The following is a 27,404-nucleotide window of genomic DNA, read 5'->3' on the forward strand; positions in this document are numbered from 1 at the left end:
TCCACATAGGGAGAGAAGTTAAACTATCCCTTTTTGCAGATGACATGATACTATACCTTCAAGATCCCAAAAACTCCATCCCCAAACTCTTAGAAATCATAAATCACTTCGGCAAAATAAACCCACAAAAATCAGTTGCCTTCCTGTACACTGACAATGTACAAGAAGAGAGGGAAATAAAGGGAGCAACCCCATTCACAATAACCTCCCAAAAAATAAAATATTTAGGAATTAACCTAACCAAAGATGTAAAAGAACTATTTAATGAGAACTATAAAAAGTTAAAGAAAGAAATTGCAGAAGACACTAGGAAATGGAAAGACCTCCCATGCTCCTGGATAGGCCGACTTAATATAGTAAAGATGGTGATACTTCCAAAACTAATATACAAACAAATTCAATGCAATTCCTATTAAAATCCCAATGACGTACATCACTGAAATACAGAAAACAGTCCAAAAATTTATATGGAACAACAAAAGACCTAGAATAGCCAAAACAATTCTAGGGGATAAAGACAATATGGGAGGGCTATCCATGCCGAACTTCAAACTCTACTACAGAGCTATAATAACAAAGTCAGCATGGTACTGGCACAAAAACAGACCCGAAGACCAATGGAACAGAATAGAAGATCCAGATATAAATCCAAAGGCCTACAGCCAGCTGATATTCGACAAAGGAGCCAAAGACATACAATGGAAGAAACATAGCCTCTTCAATCTCTGGTGCTGGGAAAACTGGGCAGCCACATGCAGAAAACTAAAAGTGGACCCCAGCCTATCACCATGCACCAACATCAACTCAAAATGGATTAAAGACCTTAACATTAAACCTGAATCTCTGAAACTACTGCAGGACAGAGTAGGAGAGACACTTGAACTTATAGGCACAGGAAGGAACTTCCTGAACAGAGTCCCAGGGTCATAACAAATTGGAGAGAGACTCGACAAATGGGACTACCTTAAAATAAAAAGCTTCTGCACAGCTAAATCTATCGCAACCAAGCTAGAAAGACAACCAACTAATTGGGAAAAATATTTACCAGCAATATATCAGACAAGGGGTTAACATCCAGTATGTACAGGGAACTCAAGAAACTAATCCCTCCCAAATCTGACACACCAATTACTAAATGGGCAAGGGAACTAAAGAGGGACTTCTCAGATAAAGAAATAAAAATAGCAAAGAAATACATGAGGAAATGTTCATCATCCCTGGTGGTGAAGGAAATGCAAATAAAGACAACCCTGAGATACCACCTTACCCCAGTCAGAATATCCCACATCCACAAATCAGCCAACGACAAATGCTGAAGGGGATGTGGAGAAAGAGGAACCCTATTACACTGCTGGTGGGAATGTACACTTATACAACCACTTTGGAAAGCAGTCTGGAGGGTCCTTAGAAAGCTAAAGATTGACCTCCCTTACAACCCAGTTATACCACTTCTAGGCATCTACCCTGAACAACAGGAACCAATATACAAGGACACGTGCACCTCCATGTTTATTGCAGCACTGTTCGCAATAGCTAGGATATGGAAACAACCCAGATGTCCCACCACAGATGAATGGATCCAAAAATTGTGGTATCTATACACAATGGAATACTATGCAGCCATTAGAAATGACAAAATAATGGCATTTGCAGGGAAATGGATGGAGCTAGAAGAAATCATGTTGAGCGAGGTAAGCCAAGAGCAAAGAAACAAACGGTACATGGTCTCCCTGATAAGTGGATGCTAAATCCAAAATGTTAGGTGATATGACAAAATTAACAGGACTTAAGAAACAAAGAACTTCCACTCATCTGGTCAAACCACTACTAAATATCCCCATGCTGCTGTACACTGTTATATGTTACAGACCGTGATAGACACTTTGCTCCAGGAAAGTTAGAATGAACTTGTGACTTTAAGTGAGCATCATTATTCCACAATACTGTGAAATTTGGGAAATTATGTAATCACTTAATCACAATTAAAAAAAAAGAACCTCGGGGAAGGTAGGGAGGGAAGGGATAGTAGGAGGAAAACAATGGAGGGGGTAACAGTGCTCAATAGGAAGTGTACTCATTACCTTACTCATGTAACTGTAACCCTCTGTATAGTATCTTTACAATAAAAAAATTAAAAAAATAAAATATAATGTCCGGACTAGAACTAAAGGAATAATAACTTTTTCCAATTATGAGAAGCCGGTCACCAGTGGCTCAGACCTGTAATCCTAGCTACTTAGGAGGCTGAAATCTGAGGATCACAGGGTAGGAAAGTCTGTGAGACACTTGTCTCCAATAAACCACTAGAAGACCGGAAGTGGCGCTGTAGCTCAAGTGGTAGAGCGCTTGCCTTGAGCGGAAGAGCTGAGGGACAGCACTCAGGCGCAGAGTTCAAGCACCATGACTGACAAAAAAAAAAAAAAAAAAGTACATGAGAAAAAGCAGATTGCCTCCTTAATATGCTAGGGCCTCATCAAATAAGTTCAGATTAACGTAGAATAAATAAATGTGACTTGCTACATATTGATTCATGGTACATATGATATTTGGTACTTATGAGCACATGGCTTAATTATAGCTTTCCAAAAACCATTCTTTTGCATTAATGTCAATATTTATTTTAAAATTTTCATCAAAGTAAAATTTGAATCTGGGTGTTGGTGGCTGAATGCCTGTAATCCTAGATACACAGCAGGCTGAGATCTGAGGATCACAGTTGGAAGCCAGCCAGGACAGAAAAGTTGTTGAGACTCTTACCTCTAATAAACTACTCAGAAAAAGCCAGAGTGATACTGTGGCTCAAGTGGTAGGGGGTATCCTTGAGTACAAAGAGGATTATGGACAGTGCCCAGGATCTGAGTTCAAGTTCCAGAAACATCAAAAAATAAAAATATAAGCAGTTGTGTATCAAAGCTTATTTGGCCTTAGAGGATTAGAGAATTCTTACAGACAGATTGAAAAAAGTGACAGAAGTGTGATTAGGTATAGTCTTATTTTAATTAAACACTGAATTTATTATTTATTTATTCTTTTTTTTGTTTGTTTTTGTTTTTTGTTTCTGAGTCTGGGCCTGGGTACTGTCCCTGAGCTCTTCATCTGTTTTTTTTTTCTGTTTTGTGGTGCTGAGGAATCAAACCCAGGGTCTCATGCATGCAAGGCAAGCACTCTACCACTAAGCCACCTTCCCAGCCCTAAACACTAAATTGAAAATGCGGAAAATGTTCTGGGATATAGTTCAGTGGCAAAGTGCTTGCCTAACAAGTGCAACTTCATTGTTTTTTTTTTTTTTTTTTTGGTCCACTTGTGGGGCCTGAACTCTGGGCCTGGGCACTGTCCCTCAGCTCTTCAGCTCAAGGCTAGCGCTCTACCACTTGAGCAACAGCGCCACTTCCGGCTTTTTCTTTTTTTTCTTTTTGCTTATGTGGTGCTGAGAAATCGAACCCAGGGCCTTAGGCATGCAAGGCAAGCGCTCTACCACTGAGCCACCTTCCCAGCCCAACTTCATTGGTTTTTAATCCCCAGACCAAACAAGAGAAAAATGGGTGTAAAACAAAATTTTGGATTCATATATTTACTACCTGAAAGGCATCAATTGCATCCAATTACACAAGAGTTTTAAGATACAAACCTGTATTAGTATTGCCATTAGAGACTGAACTAATAATACACACAGATACAGACATAGATAGACACAGACACATGCACACACACTCGCACACACAAAGTCATGCCTTGGTATCCATAGCCCTTTCAGATAAAAAATTATGCATTTCAAACATCATTTAAATGGCATAGTATTTGCATGTAACATACATACATCCATTCACATAAAGTCATCTCTAGATAATTTGTAATAACTAATAAATACATTCAAAATGCAATGTAAATAGTGATTATATTAAGGCAAGATGACTAAAATGTGCTTGTTCAATATAGACATTACATATAAATCTAATGTAATACATATTTGTAGAGGTTTACTATAACATTTGGCTCACACAAATATAATGGCTGATGAGTTTCAAAATAGCTGACTTCAGTCAGCAAGCTGGAGATACCATGTAGTTGTACCCAAAAAGTTGGCAGAATCAAGATTCAGGAAAAGCTAGTGATTCCATTTAAATCTAAATTCCAGGAAAAAAAAATGACCCATGAACCAGTTTGAAATCAGTCTGGAGGAATACTGTCTGGTCTATTCAGTCTTAAAAAAAATGAAATAGGTCTGGGAAGGTGGCTCAGTGGTAGAGCACTTGCCTTGCATGCCTGAGGCCCTGGGTTTGATTCCTCAGCACCACATTAGCAAAAAGAAAAAAGCCAGAAGTGGCGCTGTGGCTCTAGTGGTAGAGCGCTAGCCTTGAGCTGAAGAGCTGAGGAACAGCGCCCAGGCCCAGCATTCAGGCTCCACGACCAGACCCCCCAAAAATAAATAAATAAAAATAAAATAAAATAAAGAGAAGAAGGAGAAGCAGCAGCAGCCTTCAACTGATTAATGAGAGTGAGGTGATTGAACGGTCTTTCATTTGAACTATACTTCCAGTCCAGGAAACATGAGTTTTGGCATGGGACAGAGTCAAGGAACTTTCCAGGAGGCTTTACAGTATAGAAAGCCCAGAGAGCAACCAGAGCCCATGGTAAAGGATGTGAGAGATCTAGAAATCAAGTCACACAAAGAATGACCTTAGAAATTATGTAATTAGCTTCACCATATTGAAAGGGTTTTACAGTCCTGTGAGAAAGTTGGCAAATTAAATGGTGTCAAGTGCTTAGAAACCAAGCCCAAGATTAATGAATTGGTTAACATATGATTGAATACTGTCCAAAAGATTAAATATGAGAAAAATATATATAATGGTCATATGCTGTTTGGCTTAACAATACCCCAATTTTCAGGGTTGCACTCGTAAATGTTAAAAACTGATGTAACAAAACTTGTGATAGAATTTCTGCCTTGGGAAAACAGGGATTTATATGCTAATGATGGGGGAGATAGGTAGAGCTAAATGCTCATCTCCCATAAAGATCTGAGAATGAAAGATTCAATCTGAATGAACCCTTAGATGTGTATTTTAATGTTTTTTTCTTTCATGCATGTGTTTCTAACACATTTATAAGATTATCTCTTTGTTGCTTTGTATGTCCCTCCCCCACAGTATAACCCCTGCTTTCACTATATTTGATGTCAGTATAACTTGCGGAGGAGATGGGGAAAAAAACCAGTTGTTTAAGGATACAGGTGGACCTGTTGCAACAATGAGAAGTACAAGTTGTCATGTCATGTCCAAAACAAGCTTTACAACGTTGGTGCTGGGGGGGGGGGGCGCGGGGGGGGGGGGAAGGGGGGGAAGGAGAAGGATTGGGATTAGGGGGGGAGGAGGGAGGCTGGGAAGGGATGTGAAGGGTAAACAAAGGAGGAGGCTGCAATGCTTGGTAAGAAATGTACACATTATCCTGCCCATGTAACTGTAACTCCTCTGTACAGTATGTTCACAAATAAAATTAAATTAAATTAAAAAAAAATTAAAAAAAAAAAAGAAAGATTCAATCTGAAGAGCATAAACGTGGGTAAGTTTTAAATTTTGTTTTGCTTTTTTTTCTTTTATTTAAAAACATGATTCTGAAGAGTTATACTTGAGAAGCAGGAATCTCACTTTTTTTTAAAGTTTCATGAAACTATTAAAATCCCAAATTACATCTGCCATTTTTTTGTTTGAAAAATTCAATTGAGTCCAGGTGCTCATACCTATGGGCTCACACCTGTAATGTTAGTGACTCAGGAGACTAAGAGCAAAAGGATGTCATGTTTGAGGAAACTGAGGCAGAAAAATTATTCAGACTTTATTTTTAAAATAACAGAGATGGAGGTAAAATAACAGAGCTGGACGTGTGACTCAAGTGTTAAAAGTGGCAGCTTGGGGGCTGAGAAGGTGGCTCAGTGGTAGAGCGCTTGCCTTGCATGCATGAGGCCCTGGGTTCCATTCCTCAGCACCACATAAGCAGAAAAAAAAAAAAGCTGGAAGTGGTGCTATGGCTCAAGTGGTAGAGCACTAGCCTTGAGCTGAAGAGCTGAGGGACAGCGCCCAGGTCCAGAGTTCAGACCCCCAAAAAAGTGCCATCTTAGCAAGCACAACAAGGCTCCAAGTTATAAATAAATAAATAAATGATAGGGTAGACAGCTAGCCATTGTGATGCACGCTTGTAAGTCCAGTATTCAGGAGACTGAGGAAGGATGAAAGTTTGAGGACAACTTTGGTTGTCCTAATCTAAAACCAGACTAAATTAGAATATGAGGTCTGAAACCACAGTACCAAGTTTTCAGCGCTGGGCTTGCGATACATAGCAAAATCCTGTGTCAAACAACAAACACACAAAATCAAATGGAAAATTAATGTATAAATAATGTGAAATAGGAAAAATAAAATAAAACCAAAAGGAAATATACTGAAAAATCCTAATACAGCAGCCATTGTAGTGACCAAAATTTCTTTAAGACAGTTCTTGCCAGGCCACCTCCTGCGGAGTCTGCGTGAGCGATCCCGTTAGACAAAGAGCTTCAAGGAAGCATGCCTGCAGGAAGGGGGTGTTGGTTCAAGGCTTCCCATACACTTGGCTGCACCTTTATAGCCTCTACCTTTATTTTTACTATATTCTTCTTTGCTGTGCATTCATTGCTTTTATTCTCGTTTTGGCTATTTTTCTATTGATCTGAGAACAGAGCATGTTGTATCTTTCCAGTCCAATAGAGACGGCTTCTCTAAATAATAAAGACTAGGACCAAAGATTACATGTGGGCAATGCCCCAATCAATCTATCATCTGATGTGACGCTGCCTCCAAAAACTCCTACAACTTCACAAGCAGTTTTGTGGCTCACGTATAGTAAATACAGAAACTTAAAATTTTCAGATATGTTACAACAAGCAGAATTAATGAATTAAACTAAGCTAGAAAGAGTTATCCCAGAAGCTCAGACAGTTCTAGAAAAAGGGACACCTGGTAATAAAAGGAAAAGAAAGATTCCCCCAACAGTTATGATTAAGTTTAGTCCAGCTTATGTTAATAGGGAATAGATGGTGGTTTCCCACAAAATTTAAAGTTAGTAACATCATATTTCCTGAACCGATCCATGAACCATTGCCTTGTACAGGAGCTTATAAAGATGAAAATAGATGGATTAATGTAAAAGAAAAAAAGGGTATTTTGGAACTCATTAGATTTTATACAAAGATTAGGTAGATCTAGATCATTATGGTGTTTATTATTTAAACAACAATAAGATGGTTTAAAACAACAATTAGAAGTTTATGTGAACAAATATTGGGATTAAAATCATAGGAAACGGAGAATGCCTGACTTAACCTGAAAGTGGTTTTTAGGATGGTTTCAAAGGGACTTGAAAATATATGGAAAAAATAAAAAGAGTACAATATAAGTACAGTCCTGTCTTAAGTTTAATTATTAAACATAAAAAGGCTGAATAGATGACGCATTCTATTAAACAATATGCTAGACTTGTTTCGCACCACTTAGTTTAAATAGTTGGTGGGATAGTCATTAATTTTCATATAATTCATCAATGCTTTGCTTTTCTTAAAAATTGTTTACACGCTTAAATAAACAAAGAATCTATGTCACAATCGCACACTGTATAAAAATGTTTATTCTCCTCAATAAAGATACACTCAGATGCAACTCTTTTGAGTCTGTGTCTGTTTGTCACTTTGCCGACTCCTTGCCCACCTATCCCGAGATCCCTGTCCCGTCGGTCCCAGTGCTCTGGCCGAGCTGGTCCGTCGCAAGTTCTCTTTACATAAAACTCACAGAATCATCTTTTACATTTTTCCCCTTGTCTAGGATGCTAAGGAGCAACTTTCCTTTGGCTTGACCCAGAGATTGAGCAATAGTGAGTTTATCTAACTATTGCTCTCAGCGCCATCTAGAGACTAAAATAACAAATAAGACTGGGTTTCTAAATTACAGAACATTCAGCTGACTCTTACAAACAGGCTACAGATAACGCTGTAAAAAAGCAAAAATTAAATATTAAATTGACTGGGCTCTGGTGGCTAATGCCTGCAATGCTAGCTATTTAAAAAGCTGAGATATGAGGATCACAGTCAAAGTTAGCCTGGGCAGAAAAATCTGAGACTCCACCCTATCTAGTCAGAAGTGGAGGTGTTGCTCAAGTGATAGAGCATTAGCCTTGAGTGATAAAATCAAATTAGTGCAAGCCTCAATACTGACATAATACTTGAACTAGAGTTCAAGTCCCAATTCTTGTACAAAAAACAAAACACTAAATTGTATGGTACAAACCATATAGAGTTTACAGACAGGTCAAAGCACAGAGAAAGTGGCCAAGGAAAGCAAAGAAGAAAGTGATGAGAAAAAAAAGATTCATAAAGTAGGATCTCACACACACAGGCACCATACACATACAAACAGACCAACACACACAGACAGTAAAAAATATATGGAGTAGCTAACTAATATACAGATTATTACATTGAAATGCACTTTTACTGGGAAAATTACATACTACCGAGCAAAAGTCATTATAAAAAAATGTATATCGGTCACATGAAGTGTAGGAATGAGAAAAATAAGCAATTTTAAAATTTCATTTTATTTTTGAGATAAGGTCTTGGACTATCCTACCCCTCCTTCCCAGATTCTGGGTTTATAGGTATATACCACCATGACCAGCAACAAATATATTTTTAAAGATTCATATATATTTAGTAGACCCATAAAGGAAAAGAGAATGATTAGCACAGTTTGTATGAAAGGATACTTGGGGAGCAGGAGGTGACTTGAAGATATAGAAGTTTCTCTGTGTCTTAGCCAGGGTGGTATTTCTTTAGATTATTATTAAAAGTTCAGCCTGGCACTAGTGGCTCATGCCTGTAAACCTAGATACTTCAGGAGGCTGAAATCTGAAGATCACGGTTCAAAGCCAGCCAGGGCAGAAAATTCTGTGAGTCTTTTCTCCAATGAACCACCAGAAGACTGGAAGTGGTCCTGTGGCTCAAGTGGTAGAGAGCTAGCCTTGAACTGATGAGCTGAGGGACAGCACCCAGGCTCTGAATTCAGGCCTCAAGACTGACCAAAAAAAAAAAAAAAAAAGAGTGCCTTATACACTCTTCTGTATGAATTACACATTTCTAAATATGTTAAAAACTCTGATTGAGATTACTATGATTCTCTTTCTGATTCTTCCTGATAACTTGTTTCTGAGTTTCCTTTATGAGCAAAGCCTGATTAAAGAGTCCATACAGTCTTAATCTAAAATAATTGAAATAGAAAATGTTGTTACTTTGTTATCGTATCTTAGTAAACAAATATGCTCTTGTTAACCTACTTAAAGAACAAATATTAAATAAAACTTATTATGACTTTAATCAATAAGATAACAGTGTACGAAAAACAAGCTAATTAACTGAACATGTCCAGTAATTGAAAAAAAGAACAGGATGCTCTGACAAAGAAAAACTTGCAATAAGAACAGATTCTTAGAAACTGTTTATGAAGGACAAGAAAGTTTCTGAGAAAATAAACTTGAAAAAGAGAAAAGAAATAGAAGAAAAGATCGATCTGGAATATGCTCTCTCTTGTTAGTAAGAATTCCGAAAAAAAATAAGCTGTGGGGAATGATTTTCTTCAGATAAATTTTCCAAGAATGGAAATGTGGAGGATGGAGAATGAATATAAGTTCAGAGCACCAGAGTTAAAAATGTGATCCTAAGGCATTCCTTGGAAATGTTGACTCTGATAATATAGTTTTAAGTTTGGGTTTCATGGTTCTCAGTATTTAGTGAGCTGCAATATGACTCTTGAGTACAAAATGCAGTACTTGTACAAATAGCTTAAAATTTCAACAGTTTTACAACCAATCACAAGCAGCCAACTGGTCAACCCATGTTCATAGAAGGCAGATGCAAACTGGAGTAGATGGTGCTGCCTCTGTACCTCACTTATATTTTCTGTTCACTATTTTTTAGTTCATAAACATAAACCTGTGATATGGTACAGCCTGACTTTTCAAACCAATTTTGATTATGATTGCTGATCAATAAATAAAGTCAGGGGCTGGGAAGGTGGCTCAGTGGTAGAGCGCTTGCCTTGCATGCATGAGGCCCTGGGTTCGATTCCCAGCACCACATAAGCAAAAAGAAAAAAAGCCGGAAGTGGCGCTGTGGCTCAAGTGGTAGAGCGCTAGCCTTGAGCTGAAGAGCTGAGGGACAGCACCCAGGCCCAGAGTTCAGGCCCTACGACCGGACCCAAAAATAAATAAATAAATAAATAAAGTCATTAAGATCTGTAAGACTAGACGTGTTTTGTTTTGTTTTTAACAGAAGAAAAACCACATTACATGCAAATAATTAAGAGTAAGAATTGTAGTTTTATGACCTTTCTGACTGTATAAAGTAGACTAAATATACTTACAGGAATGTAAATTCTTCACAACAACCTCCATTTCATCTTTCCTCAAAAGGATATGTGCTGGTAAAGCAAAGGAGATATTATACAAATGCAATACTAAGTTTCTAAGAGTTCTAACAAAGGAAACTTTCAAAGGTAATCTCCAGTATGAGCACCTATTAGGCTTGAGAATCAGGAATCTAGAGCCGAAGACAGGAGTGGAGCCCTGGGGGAACAGAATGTAATCAACACATATATTTGATATGTGTGATGTGTTTGATAGTGATACATTTGATAGTGGAGAAAGTGATATGACATATGTTGGTGTTTGAAAATTACCAGTAGATATGTTAAAAACTCACAATAATAATGAGATAATCATTTGTCCACGATAAAACAGCGTATGAAAATGGAAAAATAATCATGCTAATTTTAGACTCAGTAGGGAACAATATTTACATGATCCTAATAATATAATCACTGAATATTGATCTAACCGTAAGGGGAGGGCAGCGTGAGAAGGGAATTATAAGGGTTCGTTCTCACTCATCTCTCCTAGAAATGAATAGCTAGTGCTTGTCTTGCGTCATAAAGCTTTAACAGAATATTTAGAAGCATGAAATTAATTATAAGAAGAAACAGCTAAAATAATTAAAGATGATTTTCTGGAAAGTCAGATCAAAAGTTGAGGTATTATGTTCCTTTTAGCCTTAAATGCAAGGAAATTCATATAAAATGTAATATAATTTATGTCCCATATGGTGTAAAATATTTTAGGATACCTTCTTCCCTTTGGCTCTGCACTGGGGATGAAACCTAAGCCTTGCTCATACTCAGCAAGCATTCTAACACTGAGCTACATCCCAAACCAAAGGAAGGGAATTTTACCACATGCTACAAACAGATGAATCGTGAAGACATTATACTAAGCGAAATGCACCAAACATAAAAGACAAATGTTGTATGAGTTCAGACCCTAGTGCCAATGCAAAAATAAATAGATAGATGGACAAATAAACAAATAAGGACCATATAATATATTATCATATATATGACAATATATGATAATATATTCATAATTTATATATCATTACCCATGCTAGTCTCAGTGACTAGGCTGAGACCTTGTACAGTCTTTTCTGTTGGTATTCTTTTTTTTTTTTTTTGGTCCGGTTGTGGGGCCTGAACTCTGGGCCTGGGCACTGTCCCTCAGCTCTTCAGCTCAAGGCTAGCACTCTACCACTTGGGCCACGCGGCTTTTTTTCTTTTTGCTTATGTGGTGCTGAGGAATCGAACCCTGGGCCTCAGGCATGCAAGGCAAACGCTCTGCCACTGAGCCACCTTTCAGCCCCATATAGTCTTTTCTGAATGGTTTAAAGGGACTCATCTCTGCATTGTGCATGACTGGGTTGGACCTTGAGTGAATCAAAGGTAAGATAAAGCCAGTACTGATTTCTGATGCACGACTTTATTTGATCACTTTTCTTAACCTTGTCCCAATATCAGAAGTATGTCTATTTGTTTCTTGGTGGTTATAAGCAATGAAAGGCCAATTAGTTTCATAGTAAGAAAGTCAACTAGGACAGTGCAATCCTAACTCAAATAACTGTTTCCTTAAGTTTATAATTGGAATGGTAGCTTAAAGAAGAAAAAAGACAATAGAAAACAACTTTGTATAAATTCTTGGAGACCTCGAACTGCTTTCCAGCCTTAAGTCATGCCACTTTGGTGTTGACAGGTTGCATTTGCTTTCAAATCTTTATTCCTATAAAGCAGTGTTGTATCTTGCTGTGGGTTCAGTTAAATGTTCTTCTTTATTCACAGTACGAAATCAGGACAGAAGCTCGGAGAAAAAATCTGCTCATTTTGATTTTGCATTATTTAACACAAGAAGGGTAAGTTATATTACAAATATTTACTGATGTCTGTTTTCTTTTTGTGACTCTATACTTTTCTAGACAGGCCTTCAAAAACAATGAACAGACAATTTACAGGAAGATGACCATAAAGAATAGCAAGAACCCATACACCATGTAATTCCCCAGTTCCATTATTATTATTATTCATAATAGCAATAATAGTTCTGGGGAAAAAATCAGGGCTTTGATCATGCCAACCAAACTCTCTTCCATATCTGTATACGTCTTCGCCTCTGTAATTAACATGTTGCATTGATATGGTATATTTGCTGCAATTCATGAGCCAATATGAACACCTTATTAGTAACCCAAGTACACAGATATATTAGGTTTATTCTGTGTTAAGTATTTTTCACTCATGCATTTGAAAACTTTATTGACAGTGCTAATCAGTACATGCAATACTTTTCTATTCCCTTGAGGGTTTTTTTTGTTGTTGTTGGTGGTGGTGGTGGTGGTCGTGGTGCTTGAATTCTGGGCCTGGGCATTGTCTCTCAGCTCTTCAGCTCAAGGCAAGTGCTCTACCACAGTGCCACTTCCAGTTTTCTGGTGGTTTATTAGAGATAAGAGTTTCACAGATTTTCCTGCCCATGCTGGGTTTGAACTATGATCCTCAGATCTCAGCCTCCTGAGTAGCTAGGATTGTAGGCATGAGCCACAGGAGCCCAACCTTCCCTTGAGATTTGAGAGTAGTAGAGATGTGAGATTTCCTAGAGCCCCACTACTGATATAGCCACAAATATAACTTCCTTAAAAGTTTTTCTTTCTGTTTTTGATTGAGGATCACTTTAGGAAATCAATACACGTGTGGGCCATGAGTTTTTTTGGGGGGTGGTGCAGGGAGAATATGATGATCCTTTAACTTTTTCCCATGGATTAAGAATGTTGTAAATTCTTGAATTGCAAACAGTGACCTTTCTCATAATGACTTCTCTAAAATGAGGGCAATACCCCTAACACCAAAGCATTTCCCACTCTACTCACTTTGAAGTACAAGATATATTTTTTTAAATCAGAAACTCCTCTGCTTTCATGTTATGGATTTAAGTTTTATGGGGAGAAATGGTTTCATCCTATCAGCCTCTCTGGTGGTGAGCAGTAAGCAGTCCCTACATACACACACACAAGAGTGTGATCAGGTGGACTTGATAAGCAGTAGAGTAAACCTAGACAAACAGAACCTGTTATTTCAGGACTCCTTAACTCATCTATTTTCCTTTGGGCAATGAAGATAGCTCTACTAACCTCACAGAATTCAGGATGCTGCAGCACGATTTGACCAAGGACGTAGTTTTTCTTAGACTGTCTTTAGAAACTAATTTCCCTAGAACTTTTGAGAACAGTTGGCACTATAACACTTCACAGACTGGTTGACTTATATAAAACCTGGGCTTATAGGCCCAAAGAAACATAGGTCCCCCAAATACTAGTTATTTGCAATAACTAGTATATGTCTAAGACAAGCAGAAAAGGTCAAAAGCTATGTACATATGACCATATAAGATGATGTTAAGTGAAATGAACCCCAAGATAGGGACACAAGTGTTTTCTTTCTTGCTATTGTTTTTTAACGTATTTATAATGTACTATGTGATTTTTTTTTATTTCTTTAGTATGTTCTTCCCCCACGGTATAACCCCTGTTTTCACTATATTTGATTCTGGTGCCCTGCATCTTGTATATACATTTTCCTAATTAGGGGAGGGGAAGGGAAAAAACAAAATATTAGGGATACAGGTTGACCCATTGTAACAATGAGATATACAAGACAACTTCAGGTGTGGGGGGGGAGGGAGGAGTTGGGGAGGTGGGGAAGGAAGAGATAGTAGGGGAAAAACAAGTGAGAGGGTAAAAATATTCGATAGGAAATGTACTCATTACCTCATATACTGTAACCCCTCTGTAATATATATATATATATATATATATATATATATATATCTCCTGGGCTTACCATGCTAGCTCCAGCACTGTAGGCATAGTGTTAACAGATGTTCAGTAAGTATTACCTGAATAGCTACTGAGGAACTTCCTGCAATGAATAGAAATTAAGACAAAGCCATTCACACAGAGAATCCTTAATTTTTATTACAATTTATTTTGTGTTCCAGAAATTGTGCTGGAAAAAAACTTTGAAAACAAAGGAACCCCTTTCCCCCACTTCCACCTCCCAAAATCACATAGCTAACCCTGTTCTTTAGTTATTATGGCCAGAATTTACTACTTCAAAGCATGCATTTATCCATATTCGCCACTAGATGGCCCAATGGCCCCTTGTATCTTAAATCAATGAAAATTCTAGTTGATCATTTTCCTAGCCTTATGAGAAGGGTTTGAGTGGATTGCCAAGAGAGAAAAGTCAGCTATAGGTATTTTTAATGTCAGTTTTGGAATAAATGAAATTTTCTGATAATTAGACGAAGTGGACAGATTATTGTGGATTTAGATGTCCAGTCAAGGAAAGAAGCTTTGTAGTATTAATGTAAACATGATTTTAAAGATGTATAGAACATAGGTAGACAGATGTGCTGGGAAGAGGTACAGAGGAAGAAGGGGCAAGGCATAACTTTAGTAATTAAGTAAACAGACTAGAGTTTGAAAGAGTGATGAAGAATTTGTGGAAGGTCATTAAGTGCTGGTTTTTTTAGTCCTACAGATCTATCCTCTTGGGTCTGAGTGCTGTTAATAACCTCCTTCCTACATCTTGTTCATTCTTGCTCAATGTTCTTCTTTAAGGTCTGTCCTATTAACTCTGTTGGCTAAGTGGCTCCATGACAGATTACATTCATACTCAAATAATCTAACAGGGACATGCAGAAACAGCTGTGTTTCCTGATCAATTCTCTTAGAAAACATGGGGCTTATACTGTTAAAGTCAGACTATCCATGATCATGGATGCAATCTTCAGAATGCAACGTGACATCAGTAGAATCAATCTCCAGTGCAAGTTCCTGTCTTCTTTATTGAATTACAAGGACACATGTGTAAGCAAATGTGTGTTGTCATTTTTTTAATAACTTGAAAGATAGAAGAAATATTCACATTCATACAATTTCTGAGTGGGAGTATGTATTTCTTGTTGTTGTTGTTTTAGGGCTTGAACTCAGGGTCTAGGCACTGTACCTGAGCTCTTTACTCAATGCTAATGCTCTACCACTTTCAGTCACAGAGCCACTTCCATTTTTCTGGTGGTGAATTGGAGATAAGAGTCTCACAGGGGCTGGGAAGGTGGCTCAGTGGTAGAGCGCTTGCCTTGCATGCAGGAGGCCCTGGGTTCGATTCCTCAGCACCACATAAGCAAAAAGAAAAAAGCCGGAAGTGGTGCTGTGGCTCAAGTGGTAGAGCACTAGCCTTGAGGTGAAGAGCTGAGGGAGAGCACCCAGGCCCAGAGTTCAGACCCCACAACTAGACCCCCCCCCCAAAAAAGTCTCACAGACTTTCCTTCCCTGACTGTCTTTGAACCCCAATCCTCAGATCTCAGCCTCCTGAGTAGCCAGGATTACAGGTGTGAGCCATCAGCACCTGGCACTTTCTTTTGATTTATCTGTATATTCTAGGGTTTTTAAAAAATGAATATTGCTTCATATCTAACACAAGTTATACAGATATAGTCGGGTGTGGTGTCCTATGCCTGTAATCTCAGTATTCCCAAAGCAAGGCAAGAGAATCAGCACATTAAAACATAGTCAATTCCTGTCTGAAATTTGTTTTAAAAAAAGGACACAGACGTAGTTCAATAGTAGAGCATTTATATAGCATATATGAAGCCTTACTTTCAATCCCCAGCACTGCAGAACAAAAACAGACGTGAACAGGTAGTGCTTTAGGAGTGTAATCCTAGTTACTCAGGAGGCTGAGATCTAGGGATTGAGGTTGGATGCCCAACCAGGTAGAAAAGTCTGAAACTCAAAAACAACAATAAAGAAAAGTCTGAAACTCTTCTCTCCAATAAACGACTCAGAAAAAGCCAGAAAAGGTGCTGTGGCTCAAGTGATAGAGTGCTAGCCTAGAGCTCAAAGAGTCTCAGGGACAGTGTCCAGGCTATCCTGAAGAGAAAAAAAAATAGGTTATTTGTGGCTTTGTAACATGGGAAATAAGCCACAGCATAGAAGTTGGGTGAGCAGCTTCTCATACTGATTGTTAATTCTTTGAAATTAGCTTAGGAACACACTTCAAGGCCATTGGAAGTAATCATGGTACTTATTTAAATACAATTCAGTTTTCCAAATGACCTAAGTCTAGTACAGAGAAGAGGGTTGATTTTAAAAAAGCAAGTTTTCCCCTACCTTCCCAGATTTGAACCAGATAGAAAGAACTATGGCCTGCCACAGAATTATTTTTCAAATTTATTATTACTGTTGTTGTTATTAAGCAGTTATACAAAGGGGCTACAATTCTATAAGCCAGGTTATGAGTACAATGCTTCTTGATCAATGTCACTTATTTTATCCCACATGGAACATTTTTTACATAATGTGCGCTGAGTATAAAGACTACATTTGCTCACCCTCCCTCCCTCCATTCCTATGCTTTCCCCTTGCTCAACCCCCAAATGTATTTCTACTTCCTAGTATTCATTTTGATAAACAATACTTTAGTTATTCAGAGAATTACAACTTTGGATTCCCGTAGCCACGTATATCCTTGTTTAGACAGCTTGTATACAAATGAGCCCTGTGTACATTGTGTACATTGAGCCCTGTAGACATTATCATGCATAGCTCTATTTTACATCTAGTTTCCACATATGAGCAACAATATGTGCCATTTGTCTCTTGAGCCTGGCTTACTTCACCTAACATGATTTTTTTCAGGCTCCATACATTTTCCAGCAACTGATATAATTTTATTCTTTCTAATGGATGAGTAAAATTCCATTGTGTACATGTGCTATATGTACTACATTGTAGGGCATCTGGGCTGTTTCCATAACTTGGTATTGTGAAGAGTGCAGCAGTGAACATGGATTTGCAAGTAACTTCACTCTGTCCTTACTTGTAATGCTCCAGATAGATGCCCAAGATTGCCACCAGAATTCTTAATTCTTAATCTGGAGTCTTTGCAAGATCCCTGGAAACCTTAGGTTAATGTGTGCATATTTGTACCTGTGTAATTGGTTTTTTAAAAAGAAACTAAAACTAAAGACCTGGGGAGTCTTTTCATCTTTAGATTTTGAAGACAGCCCTTGCTTGCAGCACTAAATCTGCCTACATGGACAGCCTTACTATTGAGCAAAGTAAAAGATGTTTATGAAGATGCTGGTGACAGGGTTTGGAAATGTAGATAAGGACAGGGTGCTCACCTGCCATGTACAGACCCTGGGTTCCATTGCGATAACAACAGCAACAAACAAATATAACCCAAAAAGATGACAATGCTGCTTCCATAGGGAAACACCTTCTGTGTAATGTGTATCTCAACCACTGCCAGGGATATGACTACACTTAAGTAGTTATCTTATACCGAATTTCCTCAATACTGTTCATCAACAAATTCTTCCAATTTTCTTTAATATTCATGACACATTCTTTGGAATTGCTCTCAGGATGCTAATCTTTGCTTGCACTTTTGGGATAAATGTGGGTTTTAACAATTGTAATAGGTTATCTAAAATGAATACTATTAATATATGTGACCAAAGTTAGCTACCTATGTGCCTCAAAATGAACAAAGGTATTCCAAAAGGCATTTTTCTCAGTTGTTTTTGTTTGACTTAAATGCAGTTCCAAAATTGTTTTTGAATAAGTAGTATGCAGAGGCAACTTCTTTGAAAGACAGCATTTAGATATATTTAACCATATACAAGCTGGGTATGGAGGAATCCACCTGTAATACTACCACTCCTCACGCTGAGACAGGATGATTGTAAGGTGGAGGTGAGCCTGGTCCACAGAGGGAAACCCTGTCTCTTACTCCCTCTCCCCAAAGAGACCTACCAAAACCACAATACTACAATAACAATAAAACAAAGAAACCTTAGAAAAACCACATCTGTTTGGTTTCTTACTCTAGAAAAACCTCAGATACTTTTTTTAAAATCTAATCTCTATTTAATATAGGTTTACTCTTGGTATGGAGACTTTGGGGATTTATAATCCCTGTTTGCTTGTATTCTTTATGCCAAGGCTTACTTTTTTTCTTCTTCTTCTGTAAAACAGATATATTGATGCAGCAAATGCTTTGGAGCAAGAAACTAAATTGGCTTTACGACGCTTTGAAGTTTGTGACAACATTGATCTTGAAACTATTTTGATGGAATATGAGAGCTATTATTTTGTAAAATTCCAAAAGTACCCCAAAATTGTTAAAAAGGCATCAGAAACAGGTACATGGCTTTTTTTTTTTTTAAGTAGTAAGACTTTATTATCTTGTTAAGAATGGTGTTTCTGGCTGGGAATAGTAGTGCATGCCTGTAACCCCAGCACATAGGACATGGAGGCAGAAGAATCATGAATTCAAGATAAGCCTGGACTACAGAGCAAGAATTTGTCTTGGGGAAAAAAAGTAAAACAGAAGAAGTGGTGTTCCATCCTCATCTTATCTCCCAAGTATATGTTACCCCTACCCTGCATTGTAAGAGGAGACTAGAAAGTTCCTGTAGCCTCTCTTAGTCCCCACAGGCAACTTAAACATGATCATCTGGATTTTGACATCCTTTGGTGCTTATTTGAGAAATTTGTTTCAGGAAAAAAGGCAAAAGCCCAGTGTATGTAAGGTACTCTGTAGAAGATTGGCATCAATTTCCGTAGAGATGGAAAGGACTGTTGAAAGAGAATAAATGACAGAAGACTTTGTCTTGTTAGAAAGACCTATTATCTGTCTTGAAATAACATGAAAATGAGCATTGGTAAAGCTAATAGCTCATGTATAGATAATGAAATGCTTTTGAAAGCCATCAATCGTGATCATGATCAATATAATGCAAAGACCTGGTATAGGGTAGCAGTCGAGGGGGCTGGCTGCAGGGAAGATCTAAAACCAAGGCCCTAGGTTTTGTAGTAACATTGACTTAGAAGTTTGTAAGTAGGGGAAGTAATTATAAACCGAGGCAGATCATTGTCCTGTTTGCAAGGAACTTGTTAAGCCACAGACTTTAACATTTCATGTAGGGAACCGGGAAACTAAGAGAAACATTAATTAAAAATAGCTAGGGCTGAATGGTAGAGCTGGAAGGAGTCTGGGAGGGATTTTTCTCTGAGCTTCCTTCCAATGCAGGTTTCAGTATTTGCCTTCCTTGTCCAGTTGTTAGATCAGGGTCTCAAGATAACATTGACTCCCCCATGGGAATTACTGATAGGCTGTGATTTCTAGATGGCTTGTTCTCAGGTACTTTGGTATCTATTGTCTCCTGTCATATCCTGTCTTAATTTTAGGGCCGATTGGTAGACTTAATAGACAGACTACAGCAATCTGTCTAGGGTCCTTAACACCCAAGCAAGGTGGTGTCAAGCTCATGAAAACACAATGAAATATTAGCTAAAAAAACCCTATTGCATTAGATTTGCTACCAGGTGAGTGGTCTCCAACACATTTACTGTCTTGTGGCCTACAAGGTCTTCCTCTGAAGGGAGAGGGCTGGAAGCCCAGCCTCACCCCCTTCTCTCGTCACTTCATACTCTAGATCAGAATTGGTACACATTTTAAGAAATTTTTAAAAGCAGAAATAGATCTAAAAAATTACATTCTCTTCCTTAAGATTAATACTCTCCTCCCCCTCCCCCTGTGTTTGTTTTGCCATAGCAGAGAATAATTTGCCACCAAAAACTGGAGGAAAAAACAGAAGGTAAAGTGAATGATAACTCCTCTGATCAATGAGTTTATGGGATTTCTTTCTAGAAGAATTTCCAGTACACCTTCATGACTGTCTACTAGCAATACCAGTCTGTATTGTGGACTTGGTGGGCATTCTGTGGAGTTCCCTCATGCTACAGCTCTCCAGAACTTAGGTCCATATCTATCAGTTCCCCTGGGTTACTACTAATGATTACATCCCGTTACACTATGTCTTTGTAGGGCAGGGGGCATGAAAAGTATAGATATCATGGGTTAGAAGACCCAGGACTAATTTCTGGCTCTGCTTTTCTGCTTTTCTCTGTTCCTGGTACATCGTGAGGCCCTAGCACATATTGAGAACTGAAGAAACATTGCTTCTTTTAAAATAACATCTTTAATTTCTTTGTGTACTCTTGGATCTTTCAATTCCTAATTTGTCTGAAAATAGTAACCTGGGAAGATTCTCCTTAGTGTGAGTCTGCATGAACCTGCATTCTCCTTGCCATTCCCTCCTTTTGTTTGTTTGTTTGTTTGTTTTTGGTCTGTTGTGGGGCTTGAACTCTGGGCTTGGGTTCCGACCCTGCGCTCTTCAGCTCAAGGTGAGTGCACTACCGCTCAAGCCACAGCGCCACTTCTGGTTTTCTAGAGGTTTATGGGAGATAAGAGTCTCCCGGACTTTCCTGCCCAGGCTGGCTTTGAACTGTGATCCTCAGATCTCAGCCTCCTGAGTAGCCAGGATTACAGGCATGAGCCACCAGCCCCTGGCTCCCTCCTTTTTATATGTGCATTTTGTATGCCACTTCTGAGTCTCTCATTTAAAAATAGCCAGGGCTGAGCCTTCGTTCAGAAAATTTCTGGGAATCTAGTGGGAGCCCTTTCTTTTCTTAACCATTCTCTGCTGAAGATCCCCCCACTTTAGCTTCAGTGTTCTTCCTATTCCTCCTCACTCCCAACATATCCCTCTCACAACGTCATGCACATGCTGTCCTGTTCAGATATATTCATGAGTTCCAGAGAGCTGCTGCTCAGGGTGCTGCGGGCTTGGAGGCAGCAGGCCTTGTGGAGCTTTTCTATTATAATAAGGCCTAAGCCTTCGAAGCAGCTAAAAGGGGTTTTCCATAGAGGTTACATAACTTTCAGGTATTCTAAGATTTTTGAAGATCTTAGAATATGATTGAGAAAAGAAAACTTAAGATTTAGATCACAGACAACTTATCAAGCTTCAAGAGATGTTCATCTGCCCCACTAAGTTACCTGCGCTGTTGAATCAAATTCACTGTCTACAGTATGAACAGAAAGGAGCCAAGGTGCCTCACAGGTCTATTTGGCATTTTTCATACAATGTGTGTGGAGCCTACGCAGCGTCAGCATGATGCTTGTATTGTCCTCAGCCTACAGCTACCATTGCTTTCCTCTGTTCTTTAGAAGATTTTGATTGTTTTGACGAAAGTGTTATTCCTTTATTTATAGTTTTCATAAAACTAGACAGACTGGCAATAAATGAAAATGACTTGTGAATAGGAAAAATGAAGAACTTTTAAGAGACCAGCTGTGGAATGCACCAAGATTCTGATGATTTTCCAGGCACATGTCTATGCCTGAAACTTGGTATTTTTACCTTGCAGAGATTCTTTGAGTGAGTGTGGTGTGGTTGGAGGCTAATTTCCTTTAGGGAGAGAGTATGGTGGCATGTGTGACCATTCAAGGATTTCTTAGCTCCTTTCTGAGTAGGTACTTTTACATGGCCAGCATAAAGACTGGACAGGAAACGTTTAGTCAAGAAGGATTATCCAGAAAGCAATGAATGATATTTCAGTGTACCATTTTATTCTTAAAGATAGTTGCTGAATGAGAGGTTGTGTCTTGAGACTGGCTAGTAGCAGAATCAAATGTCTTTTTCAAATTTTGCCCTTGCTGATGACTGAGGGGAGAAGAATGATCTAATCTGATGGATAACAGAAGCAGAGACCTGAAAGGTCTTGATGATTTGAAGGATGAACCCTAGGCAACAAGATGGAATTGAAAGGAATAAAGTTTAGGCTCTAACAAAAAATTCTCAGCAAATAAGTGCCCATTACAGAATTAGAAATAGAGAAATCCACATTAACTGGTGGCAACTGTCCCTGAGCCAACAGCATTCAAGTGGGGTGGCATTGCTAATGTGGTCTCAAGATTCCTCATTGGAAAAACTTTGCACAAAAAGCAGAAGTTCATTTCATTATGGTCTGAAGACGGTGGACAAAAGGAAGGTGACGATGATGAGAAGAAATCTGGGAGCAAGTTCATTTTAGGATTGGCTGGATGTTTAGCTTGAACAGAGGTGGTCCTTAGACCAATGTGGAAGCCATCTTCACACGCTTATGGGGTATTGTGCCCTCTCTAAAGAATTTCCCAGGGCACATATCAAGAATCGTGGCTAAAGTTAAAGCAGAGGAAATTTAGTTCCATTTCCAGACAAATTTTACAATTGTTAGCATTGTTGTCTTTTCATATTAAAGCAAACATCATGAGTCTTTTATACCCAATAAGAAATTGAAGTCGTGAGGTAGAGATATCATATGAAACATTTCCCTCTTATAACTCATATGTAGTCAAACATATGTACTCTTATAACCACCGCAGCTATGGTCCACCATCATGCTCCCTTTGCCTCTTTTTAATTAATGTCCCTTATCTTCACCAATGAAGCCACTATTCTGACTTGCAGTTCCATCACCTTGTTTTGCCTTAAGTGGACAGTATTTTGCAAATATGAGTTATCTGTAACCACAGATATGGGGTGGGTGAGTGTTGCTTTCCTCACACAAGCCCCTTCTGATGTTTCCTGCATACAGAATTCCAAGAGGTATTTTATGTAGGCAAGGAGTGATATCCACTATGTTGAATTAAAGCCAAATACAAATCCCTAAAGTATCTAGTACTTCACAATATGAAGACTCCCCCTCCCTCTTTTCCTAGTCTGATGCGCTTGAGGAAGGTAGGAAGTAGCTGTGGAAAAATTCTTATAAAGCAATGTGTTCTTTAGAACTAAAGCCATCTGCCAAAGGGCTGAAGCTATACGGAATAAAGAAGAAATAAAGAGGGAGAATTGGGGTCTTGTAGGGGGAGGGAGATGGGCCCACTAGCCCAGTTTTGGAGGAACCCAATGTGTAGTCAAAGATAGAATGGACAAGACAGGAAGATGGCACAGATGGAAGGGTTTTACTGTCGTTCCTCTGCTCATCTTTCAAGGTATTTCTTTAACTGTGCTATAGTAGTTGTTTGTTTACCTCAACCTAAGTGGTTAGAATAATGATCTCCAAACTTGTTCTTCTACTCCATAGGGTAATGAGTGACACTTGTCAAAATCTCCCCAAGATCAATCAGCAGAGGCCAAGATCCAAAACTACAACAGGGAAGACAGGGGACTCCAAATCCCTGAATAAGGAGAATCCTGAACAGGTCAGAATGACTTTGCTTAATGTTGGCGATAACACTTGGCTGAGAAATAGACCCAAGAAAAAGGTAATATTTATCTGTTGACGTTCTCTTTTTTTAAATTGTCTATTTAATTGAATTGTAGAATTCTCTGAAAGCTGTAGAAAATTTTGAATATGCTGGAGAAATCACTACATTTCCCAGCCTTTCCCAGGGTCTGAGTGGGGTAATGTCCTCAGAAGGCATGGCCCACTACTGCAGAGTTCAGTACTCCCCGCTGAGGTTACTTCAGGTGTCATGTCTTCCTGAGTTCCTCAGCATAGCTTAGGGGCAGTCTGAGGTATGCCTGGGCTTAAGGGTCTTCTGTGTTTTTGTGATCCTTGCTCAACATCTCCACACTAGAGCGTCCAGAGGAGGAGAGAGCAGCAAGGGGATGGAGACCACTAGCTGTATAGAATCTTTAAAAAAAATCTAGAACAAAGCATCCCATATTGTGAGGAAGAAAAACCACCAGAAATTGAGACAAAAATGAAAAGAAAGAACTAATGTCAAACATTCCTGGTGAGTTAGGGAGAATCCTGAAATTCAGTTGGCCAAAAAGAACTCACCATTGAGGAGAGTTTGTGGTTGTGGCCATTGGGTCTGATTTTGGTGCGAAGATGATGAAGTAAAGCAGGAAAATCCTGGCTGGCTGACTGTTACATTTCCAGATCTTCCCAGCTTTAGCCACAAACAACCATGGCCTGAGTAGAAAAGGTAAGCTAGTGTAGATGTGCTGAACCCAGCTAATTCCTCTACTGCAAAGGCCACAGAGACTGTGGCCTTGGGTCTTCTCAGCCTTTCAGGGGCAGTTTCTTCCTCATGACACAGAGAGATTGTTAGTTCAGGTTGTTGGGTCTTAACAAAAGTGGCCAGTTCACACATGGGTTCCTCATTTGCAGAATTGAGACTCACCGTTTTAGTTTGTATCTGGGCCATGAAGTTAAAGAAGGCATCTCTCCTTTGCTTCTCAGTCGACTTCTTTCTATCCTTTGTCCAGGAGGTTGGCAATACTCATATAGAGAATGCAGACTTTGGCTTAAACATCTCAAGAATCCATACTGGCAGTGGAGAGGAAAATGTCCACCCACGAAGAGTAAGTGGAACTCAGAATAATAATATGGAAAGGGGAAATTCTGGTTATTTTTTGTTAAAAATGAAAAAATTTAAAGATAAGTTACTTTTGTTAAACAGGGAAGTTAAAATATAACAAAAATTAGCTGTCTGGTATAGTAACAAGAACATTGAATAAGGAGCAGAAAGGAATTCTGATCTGTGATCTTTCTGGGAAAAAATAGTCTGGAGTGACTCAACCATCTCCAGGGAACTCATGCCTCTTGTTGTCAATTAAAGTGTTTGAAAGAGATAGCTCTGATTTCTTTTAGGTTAAAAAAAAATCTATGATTGGCTAGGGATAGATATTAGTGGTAGCACCTACCTAGGACTAGAACAAATTCTGTGATTTCACATAATAAGCATTGGTATCTTGCTTTATTCAGTGAGTTGTGGTCGATGCTCAGTTGATTGGTGCTGTCACCCTTCTTGAAGGCATCGATCCAGACTGAAGTATAATTTCATGTGAGCCATGAAAAAAGCCCTCAGTTGACATAGTACTAATCCTGACTTTGGTGGGTATTTCTACCCTGTTCATAACGAACTTTATGACTGGATTTGTAGTTTTTCAAAGAGAACAAGCCTAGGTGGAGTGGATATAGTGTCCTTTGGAAATGGAAAGCACCACATTCCTTTTCAGGCATGTCTTTCTTTAATAGTCTTCTCTTTTCTGAAATTATGTTTTCAAACTGTGGCCTTAGCTCCGTTCTTCAGGAAAAGCACTCTGTGTATATGTGTTTGGAAGAGTGCTGGAGCATCTCTCTGGAAACTATAGGGAACTACCTGACTGGCCTGCACCACTGGTTAGGGGCTTAGTGAACTGGTACCTGGTGACATGTGTGTCCCATGAAGAAATGGTTCCTTGTTAGCCTTCAAAACTTTTGAAATGGTTCCCATTACCTTTCTGCATAGTAGTTTTGTTACTTCAGTTTCTTTTCTTTTTTTTCTTTCCTTCTTTCTTTCTTTCCTTCTCTCTTTCTTTCCTTCTTTCTTTCTTTCCTTCTCTCTTTCTTTCCTTCTCTCTTTCTTTCCTTCTTTCTTTCTTTCCTTCTTTCCTTCTCTCTTTCTTTCCTTCTCTCTTTCTTTCCTTCTTTCCTTCTTTCTTTTTTGGTGTTGTTAAATGTAGGACTTAAACTTGGGGCCTGGATGTTGTCCCTGAGCTCTTTTGTTAAAGGTTAGCGCTCTACTGCTTTGAGTCACAGAACCACTTCCAGTTTTCTGGTGGTTAATTGGAGATAAGAGTCTCACAGACTTTCCTGCCCTAGCTGGCTTTGAACTACGATCCTCAGATCTCAAACTCCTGAGTAGTTAGGATTACAGATGTGAGCCACAGGTGCTCAACTTCGGTTTCATTTGTGAATGCCTCACACTGATACAACTTCACATTATGGATTGACTCACCAGGTTGGGACTATTTAATTTAGAACTAACCTTTGAAGTGGTCTTATAATTTCTCTTTCCAGAAGAAATGGCCTTAAGGTAAAATGTAGATGAATTCCCCCCTAGAATTTCAAAGAGTAACAGTACAAGGGCAGAACTAATGAGGGGCTGTCAGAGGCTGATTCCCAAAATGGGTCTTTCATTGCCATATTAGGAACGCTAGCTTTGGGATTTTCAGTTCTTTCCTATAAATCCTATATGTATGTTGTTTTATATGGAGTCAGGAGTCAGCCTGCCTTGGTTTACATTCTGGTACAGATACTTCCCTGCTGTGTAACTTTGGGAACTTTGTCAGCTCTCTAAGTCCCTCTCCTCTCATCTGTCAAATGGACATAATCCTAGCACCCACTTTAAAAGATCTTGTTAAGACATGGCTTACCGCTATCAGACACTTGACAGGTATTGAGTACTATTATTGTAAATGATTTTGCCTCCTTGCCTTTTCCTTCCTGCATTTAGGGGAGACAAAGTGGCGTTGGAAGGATACAGATTTGGGAACTAAGTATCTGGATTTGACTCCTGTCTTGAAACACTTGTTATTAAACCACTTGGTTGTTCTGGCCTTATTTCCACAGACATGGAACTACCATATCTGCTCTACACACACAGAGGTTGTGAAATCAGCATTTCTTGTACCCTTATTTTCTTTCTGGCACTCTACTGAGCAGTGACTCACGTATAGTCAGTCACCAGAGCCTATGTTGACTTCAGAATCCAGTTCCTCCTGTTCATGTAGTGTTTTAAAGGGATGAAACCAGCCAGGGAAAGTAGTATATAGGGAAGCACAAAAACTGAAAAATGTGTATATACTTTTATTCAAACTAAATCCATCCTAAGCAATTACTTAGGATTTTATTTAGTGTCTTAACTTGACGACATCACCTTGTTCAATATTAGTTCAGATTCTTTTTAAAGCTTAGCTTGAAGTGTGTCCTATATATGAAGATATTTAAATGTGGCTTGATTTAATGAGGTCAAACTATAAGAACAGTCTTCTCACATGTATTAATAGCTTAAATAATCATTACTCCCTTTCAGGGCCAAATCACTGACTTCCGAGGGCTGCTCACAGATGCTATCAAAGGAGCAACCAGTGAACTTAACTTGAACACTTTGGATTGTAACCCAGACTCCTCTGTAAGTGGCTCATAGTACAGCTCATCCTCCAAACTGCCCGAAGCCAGATAAACTTCAGAAGTCTCATTTTGAGTACAGCAAAACCTAGAGGTCAAATCTAAGTTCATAGCTATCTTTTATCATTTGTTTCTTCCTAAATTATGAAGC

At 38.8% G+C, this 27,404-nt stretch overlaps 1 protein-coding gene and 1 non-coding gene across 2 annotated transcripts in view; both read left to right on the plus strand.

Annotated features, from left to right (window-relative positions):
- The first annotated feature begins 4,547 nt into the window (after positions 1-4,547).
- Positions 4,548-27,404, plus strand: part of Katnal2 (katanin catalytic subunit A1 like 2) — a 51,752-nt gene continuing 28,895 nt past the window's right edge. The window contains exons 1-7 of the mRNA XM_042675003.1: positions 4,548-4,631; positions 12,243-12,313; positions 18,497-18,663; positions 20,079-20,121; positions 23,435-23,552; positions 24,568-24,663; positions 27,159-27,257. Of these exons, the coding sequence (XP_042530937.1) occupies positions 4,548-4,631; positions 12,243-12,313; positions 18,497-18,663; positions 20,079-20,121; positions 23,435-23,552; positions 24,568-24,663; positions 27,159-27,257 (678 nt within the window). The remainder of the gene's footprint in view (positions 4,632-12,242; positions 12,314-18,496; positions 18,664-20,078; positions 20,122-23,434; positions 23,553-24,567; positions 24,664-27,158; positions 27,258-27,404) is intronic.
- On the plus strand, positions 10,093-10,156 carry Trnaa-ugc. The gene has a single exon. It is a non-coding gene; the product is annotated as a tRNA-Ala (tRNA).

This window comes from Dipodomys spectabilis, unplaced genomic scaffold (assembly GCF_019054845.1).
Source record: "Dipodomys spectabilis isolate Male_0828 unplaced genomic scaffold, ASM1905484v1 ptg000024l, whole genome shotgun sequence".
Taxonomy (NCBI): Eukaryota; Metazoa; Chordata; class Mammalia; order Rodentia; family Heteromyidae; genus Dipodomys; species Dipodomys spectabilis.